The sequence below is a fragment of the Dendrobium catenatum genome, unplaced genomic scaffold (genome assembly GCF_001605985.2).
Source record: "Dendrobium catenatum unplaced genomic scaffold, ASM160598v2 fragScaff_scaffold_205, whole genome shotgun sequence".
Lineage (NCBI taxonomy): Eukaryota > Viridiplantae > Streptophyta > Magnoliopsida > Asparagales > Orchidaceae > Dendrobium > Dendrobium catenatum.
The window spans coordinates 371068-378851 of record NW_021318667.1 but is presented as its reverse complement, the minus strand read 5'-3'; the positions used below and the strand labels follow the sequence as shown (position 1 = coordinate 378851).

Below are 7784 nucleotides of genomic sequence, written 5' to 3'. Positions count from 1 at the left end.
TATTTTATTTCAAATGAGTAACTTTAGTTTCTAATGATAGAGTAATGATAGTGATATTTTTTAGCATTAATCATATATATTCTTCCGTTTAAAAATCAAATTTTTATTTGAAGATCTTACATTTCTTTTAAGAGAACAAATTTGTGTTTTTTTGTTACTATGTGCAATGACTATTTAATGAAACATATAGGATAAGTTTACAAAAATTAATTGGTTTACCTATTTACTGCCCTTAGAGTCAAATTATTGTTGTGTGAATTTAGTAGATGGGGTGGAGAACAAAGTTCAAATATCTTCCTCTTCTTCATCAATGAGTGCCATAATGTTATTTTAAATTTGTACTATATATTCTTTATTTTTTCTAGTTGGAGATCTTTAATTTGTTTCATCAATTTAATTTTTCTCCTTTAATACTTTTAGTTTTGTTCCTGATAATTCCACAAAGTGTTCCCAAAAGATGACAAATTAAATATCGCAATTACACATGATTGTCAATGTCATGTCATATCGTTGAACAATTTTTTTTTAAAGAATAACCTAGCAAATAGAGAAATAATATTGGTTCTTAAGATATGAAAGAAATGGGCCATACTAGAGATTAAACTCAATTCTTATCATCAAATTTGTAGATTAATATAAACTTAGATTGACTTGGATAATTGATCATTATTATTATTAGTTCAAGTTTTGGATACGTTTTTAACCCATAACTAGTAACATTAAAAATTTCTTAACCAACACTACTTAAACTTGTTTGTTGTTTTATTATAGCAACTTCTTTGATTGGTTGAGTAGTCGACTTCACTCTCTTTGCACGATACAAGTTCGTCATGAGATCGCAGTTGAGATTCAAGACCTCAAATACAGGATTTGTCACATAAGTGATTGTCGATCGCGTTATGACATTGCTGCAACGACATTAGGTTCATCCAACTTTGCTAGTGCAGCTGCCCCTTGCTTCATCGACCATCGACTCGACTCCTTGTTCACCCAGGAGGACCAATCGGTAGGCATTGATGAGCCTAGAGAAAAGCTTACAAATTTATTAATTGGGGATGATCTAGAACGTAGGGTCATCACGGTGTTAGGCATGGGCGGACTTGGTAAAACCACTCTCACCAAAAGGGTATATGACGACCCACAAATGGCAGGTAAGTACTTTAATTGTCGAGCCTGGATCACAGTCTCACAGACAGTCAATCTTAATGTACTCCTCAGGGACATCATCAGGAAAGTATTACCTCATGACTATAAAGTAGATCTCGAGAAGATGCAAAAGAAGGATCTCATTGAAGAACTAAAAAAATTATTACAAAACAGGCGTTATATTATAGTGTTGGATGACATATGGAACATTGATGCTTGGGAGAGCATAAAACATGCTCTGCCTGAAAATGAAAATAGAAGTAGAGTTGTAGTCACAACACGGATAAAAGATGTGGCGAACAACTGTTGTGCCGGAGCTGATGGTGTCAACTATGTTTGTGAGTTACAACTACTCTCAAAGGAAAAGTCATTGGAATTGTTCGAAAAGAGAGTGTTTGGTCTCGGTAAGCACTGCCCAGAGCATTTGAAGAAAGTAGAAAATGATGTTGTTATGAAGTGTGATGGACTTCCACTCGCCATTTGTGCAATGGCTGGCATTCTCAAAACCATTCCAAACCTCGATGACCCACAACAATGGACTAAATTACTCGAAAACTTATCCTCATTGCTTGAAACCAATCCAAGACTTGAAGGAATGAAGCATGTACTGTTGCTTAGCTACAATCACCTCCCATACCTTCTCAAGCCTTGTTTTTTATATCTTAGCATCTTTCCAGAGGATCATCTCATTAAATGTAAGAATTTGATTCAACTATGGATAGCTGAAGGGCTAGTGAGCAACCAAAATGCTATGAGGGCAGAGGTTGTGGCAGAATACTACTTCAATGAGCTGGTTAATAGAAGTCTTATCTTGCCATTTGAAGTGGGTTGGAATGGTAAGGTGAAAAGTTTTCGAGTTCATGATGTTATGCTTGAAGTTCTTATTTTCAAGTCAATGGAGGAAAATATGGTTTCAATTCTTGGTAAGCAGAGCAAAACAACTCTTAACACTGAAAATGTGATTCGAAGGTTATCTCTTCAGGGAGAAAGCAATGAAATAAGAGGCATTCTAGATGATGTGGACCTATCAAGAGTTACATCATTGTCAATTTATGATTATAAAAAGACCCCAGCCATGCTTCAAAGATTCAGATTGCTGAGAGTCTTGGTGTTCGAAAATCATTATTTTTTTTCGAGAGAAGAAAAAGAAAGCTTCTTACGAATCCTTTGTAAGTTAAGGCATCTGCGATATTTGAGCTTGAAAGGAACCAATACAAAGTTAGGCTTCTCAAAATCCTTTAGTAAGCTTCAGAATTTGGTGACACTAGACCTACGTGATGAACAAGACATATTTTATGAAGACAGACGCCGACACCAGCTGAATTCTTCGGTTGCAAAACTAAAACAACTTCGCCATCTTCTAATGACTTGTTCATCTATAGAACTTGGAGTGTTGAGAAATCTTAAAGATCTGCAAACATTGGTGGGCTTGCACATTGATAATGTGAAAAAAGCTGAGGAATTAGGGTACCTAACTCAATTGATGCATCTAAAGATCATAGTGTCTATAACCCCAACAATATGTAGCTCCTTATGTGTTTCTCTGAAAAAATTAAGTGAGTCTCTTCTCTCCTTTACCATGTTTGCCATTGCACCATCAAAAGAAATTTTTGATTTGGACTTAAAAAATCCTCCTTCCTTACTCCAAAGTTTTCAAATGGGAGCCAATATTAAAATACCAGATTGCCTTGGCTCTCTTAGCAACTTAGCAAAATTGGGTCTGTCTATAGAAAAAATGGATGACTTGGAAGTCATCAAAACTCTACCCAACTTGCTTTGCCTTACTATATTCAACAATTTGTTACAAGAGTTATCATTTAGTACAGGAGGTTTCCAAAACCTGAAGACATTGAAAATTGAACTACCGCTTCGAATTGAATTCCTAATGGATTGCATGCCTATTCTTCAAAAACTTGTTTTCTATACTTGCTGGGATCTTGCACTTGTTGGAATTGGATTTTTGCCATGCCTCCAAGAGATTCTGCTAATAGTGGTGCCAAAGAGAATCTTAGAAGTAGTAAAGTCGGAAGCAGAGAACCATAAGAACATTCTCAAACTTATGGCATTTCGTGTCGAGTGACAGATATTGACTAAAATAAAAGCTTTGGGCTTGGATGGGTGGCCTACAAGCAGATATTAGAAGTCCTCTTTTAAAATACTTGATTTTTGTATTTTTATCTCCACCAACCAAACACTCCAGTATTTTCTGAAATTGGACATTTCCTATCTTTTTTGAAGTTTATCTCATAATGTAAGACTTATTATAAGTTCAAGAGCATCGATGTGGTTCATGCTCAACACAAGTTAATTATATGATTAATGCTCGAATTATCAATGTACTTTTTTTATTTTAGATTTTCATTTCTAATGAATGGATATTAGTTGTGATAGAGTATTATAATATTAGTTGGAGTTCAATGTGTTATGTTAACATTGCCACCTCATTTTATGAAGTTATCAAAGTGAAAAAACTACAATCAATAAAATTGAAAATATTGAACCATATTTTGATAATTCAAGAGCGTTTTTCTATTGTGCAAGAAATACAATCAATATAATTGAAAATATTTGATTTAAACAGAAAACAATTCAACGGTGAATTTATTATTACGGATATACACTTGAAATATTTATAATATTTATCTTTTCTCATCTGTAATATTTATAAATATCACGCATTCGGAAAAAAATTCCTAGGAAAAACTTCATGGCTTCTGCTTTGCTTTATAGTTAGGTGTCCTGAAAAAAAATTATTTTTTAATGAAAAATTTAAATTTATATATATAATGGTGTTTTGTGTGATCATTTTCATTCTTACATATTCTGCAAATAATTTGGAGCTTCTCAATAGGTTTGACCACATCATTCGGAAAAAAATTCATTCTCTTGGTATTCCTAATAGGGAAAATTTTCGAACTAAGTAAGATTAACAATTAAACTATAAGAATAAGCAAGATTTTTAATTTTTTTTTAAACATGCTTAAGCTCTTAATATAATTTATAATCATGCTTAGTCTTAAAAATTTCCCTTCCTAATATCAAAAGGTTAGCCAAAATCTATCACAGTCAGGCTATATATCTATCCTTCTTTCGCCTCTAAAGTTATCATATCAATAATATAAATTAAGACATATATCTAGAGGAAACTGGCTGAAATCGGTTAGGTTTTGTAGAAAATATGCATTTATGACGGATTTCCGACACGCAAAGTTTCCGCCAGTGAAATGTGCATCCGAAAGTAATCACCGGCCTGAAAAATATTTTAGCAGATTTCTGATAGAATTTTTGCTAGGAATTTCCGGAAAAGCTTTTGATGAGAAATTTTCGGCGTAATTTTTTCATAAGAAAAACTTGATAGAAATTCCGCTGGATTTTGCTGTCGGAATTCCTTCTGCAAATTTTCTTTAAAAAATTTCTATTCGTATTGATCATTAATGTGAATGACAGGGTGAGAAAATTCTGCTCTGCTTCAAATATCGAAATGCTCTCCACCTGTAACACATCTCATTTTAATGATAATTATAAAAGAAAATGCGGAATATGTAGATATTATTCTGCTTAGTCATAAATCAAAATATAATAAGGCAGATAGAGTTCACATAAACCAATATAAATGCTTGAAAGTATTGCTTTGGAGCATTATTGATTGCTTGAAACTAGAGCTACTCATTATCTGCTGTGATTTTTGAGTATTGACAATGCAATATAAATGCTCTTTTAAAATACCAGGATATGAAATTAGAAGATTAATGGTTGTTTCATTACCATTCCCTCTTAACTTTCATCTAATATATACTTAAAGTGTTATTACCATTATATTTAATAATTTGTACAAAAAAGTTATGAAGTAAAGGTAAAAGCAGACGCAAAGAGATTAGAGAATGTAACCTCGATAAGATCATGAGTGATCGTGTCTATTCGGTTGGAGAAATTATTCTGTGCGGATATTTGGAGCCCATTGAATATGCGCCATGTCACTGTGTGCTCGGTATCTTGCTCGGTACTGTACCAGGCGACAAGGCTGCATTTGATTCGCCTCCGGATGCAAGCTATGTCCGTTGTCTGCACAAAATAATTTGTATGGTTTAAGATTCTCACGCTAATTGCTTAATATGGAAAGGAAGAAAGGTATTAGTGAGGAGACACTCACACTCACACTCATAAGGTGTAAGAAAAAAAAAACCTAATTAGTTCAGAAGAAAATCTGCACTTGTCCTGTTTGGGAGTTAAAAAAAAATAAAAATTTATGTGCCTATTTGATTTAGAAGTTAGAAAACTTACAGCCACTTAGCCTCAACTCCAATCGTATTCACAAGAAGCACTGAGCTCCGCTTTGAGCTTCAAGTGTAAGTAAGCGTCCTTAACTTCATTTGACAGCTACTTTAACACTCCAAAAATTGAAGGGAATGGAGAGGGACAGAGTGGTTTGTGTGACGATCCTTGAGCTGTGATGAGGGATGGAGCGGCCGAGAGTTGCGTTCGGGAGATAAAAAAAATGTGAAACGGGGAAGGTGAATGGTTTTGGGGCGAAATCGGCTCTATTCGGCGGCTTTTCCGATGAATTATTATATCATAAACTAAATAAATTTTATAAAAAAAATTCATCAGATATTTTCTTGTATTAATTACTTATAAAATTTTAGGCAGAAATTTATAGCAAAAAATTTTGCCGGTAATGATCAATTTTTTTGTAATAATATATGCTTAATACCTATACCAATCATATTTTCCCACAATTATTTTAACGTTACAAGCAAAATATGCCACCAAAAAATAAAGTAAAACTCAAATTGCCTTGGTAGGTCTTCACCTCTTTTGGATTTCCCTTTATAAAGCCCTTGGATTCAAAGTTTTTTTTTTTTAACCCACCAAATCAATTTATTCCTTGACTCCAAAGTCAACTTTGCAACCAACATCAAATGGTATGAGAGCTCAAGACAGAGAGCAAACAAGGAGCAACATATTATCACCAAAAGACACTTTCATTCCACTAGTGGTTAATATTTGTCTTTTCACTTTCTTTTTAATTTTAAATTGATAATTTATTACTCATATTAGTGTTGATAATTATAAAATATTTGGAAAAACTTGTTTGTGTTCAACTATTAAACCTGTTCCAATATAATTCGGGATTCCGAACTTACGATTTTGATGATAAAAAAATTTTTGTTATCAAAAAGGTTTAATAGCAGAGTTATAAACTGCGTCTGTGATTCTGATAATAGCAGAATTATGATGAATATGAATCTTCCACAATAAATATATGTTATGTGGTAAAAAAAGGAGACGTGAAGATCTACATCTTAATGGTGCAGTACAAAATTGAATATAACACTCAAAACTTCCTATGAAATATGAACAAATGCTTATCTATTTTATGCTCTTTACTTTCATACTATCTATTATGAGCATCACTCATTAACTAGACCACTATCCTGACAAATTATATCATAGAGTTCAATAACATAGCAGATGGTGTATTATGCTAGTAAAGCTTTATTAGCACTTTATCCATTTGTCATTCCTTGTTCTGGAGAATCTATGGAACAAAAATCACAGTATCCTTAACACCAAATAATCATATATAATGATTTAAAATAATGCATATTTTGGTATGAGCGAAAGGAAAGATCAATCTCAGAACTATCTAAATTTCTACCCATCATATAATTTATTTTATGGCTCTTCTTTCAATTGATTAATTGCTATGATGCCATATTTTTTTGTCACAACTCAACCCAAAATAACTCATATTCTAATGGGTCATATTAGATTAGGTGCCTGACAAAAAATTTTATTTTTATTCTACTCTGTAAAATAAAGTTTGCTTTAAATGACATTACTATAAATAAAAATGACAATTCATAAAAACTGGCCGAAGTAATAATAATCTTGGTACATGCAAATAGTTTATACTAATTTCAAGCCTCCAAATGTAATTTTGATGAACGAAATTCCTTTTCTTATTATATAAATATTTAATAAATAAAGGCCATTTACATATCCTACATATGATATAAACAGATAAAACTTAGTATTTTTTTCTTTAGCTCGTAAGATTGCTTTTCTTTTTTGGTTGGAAACTCATAATTGGACCTACGCGTTGATTAAAAGGAAAATTACAAGTCCTTAAAGAACATTCGGCTCTCTAAAAATACAACATTTGAAATAAAACCTACGAGCCAAAGTTTCCACCTATTACACATAAGAAAAACAAAAAAGAAAAAATAAAGTTATAAGAAATGAAATGAGGGACAACTCCATAAGTCAACAGGTATATCCACTGATCCAGAGAGTAGTCAGAAGATCTAGAAGTTAAACCTGCACGTGGCAATCAAAGAATCCTACAAGAGAAAAAGACAAACCACGAGCCTTGAAACAACAAAAGACAAAGGAGAAAATCCTAATAATGTTTTTTTTTTTTAATTTCCTCCGCCTTCTTTTGCTACTACTACGAGAAAACACTTCCTGATTGAGACGCCCAACATTCAAACTATATAAGTCATAACAATCATCCCAGGGTCACCCAAAACATCTCTAATAGTACTGCAAGGAGAGGAAACAGACCCCACAAGTCAGCATGATTAAGGATTTTCAAGAAGGATTCAATAATCCCTATATATATATATATATATATA

The 7784-nt window shown here is 32.7% G+C and overlaps 1 protein-coding gene across 1 annotated transcript in view; it reads left to right on the top strand.

Annotated features, from left to right (window-relative positions):
• Nucleotides 1–3485, top strand: part of LOC110094107 (disease resistance protein RPM1-like) — an 11768-nt gene extending 8283 nt beyond the window's left edge. Inside the window, 1 exon segment of the mRNA XM_028692975.1 lies at nucleotides 756–3485. Coding sequence (XP_028548808.1) covers nucleotides 756–3226 — 2471 coding nt within the window. The 3' untranslated portion in view covers nucleotides 3227–3485.
• The last annotated feature ends 4299 nt before the right edge of the window (nucleotides 3486–7784 follow it).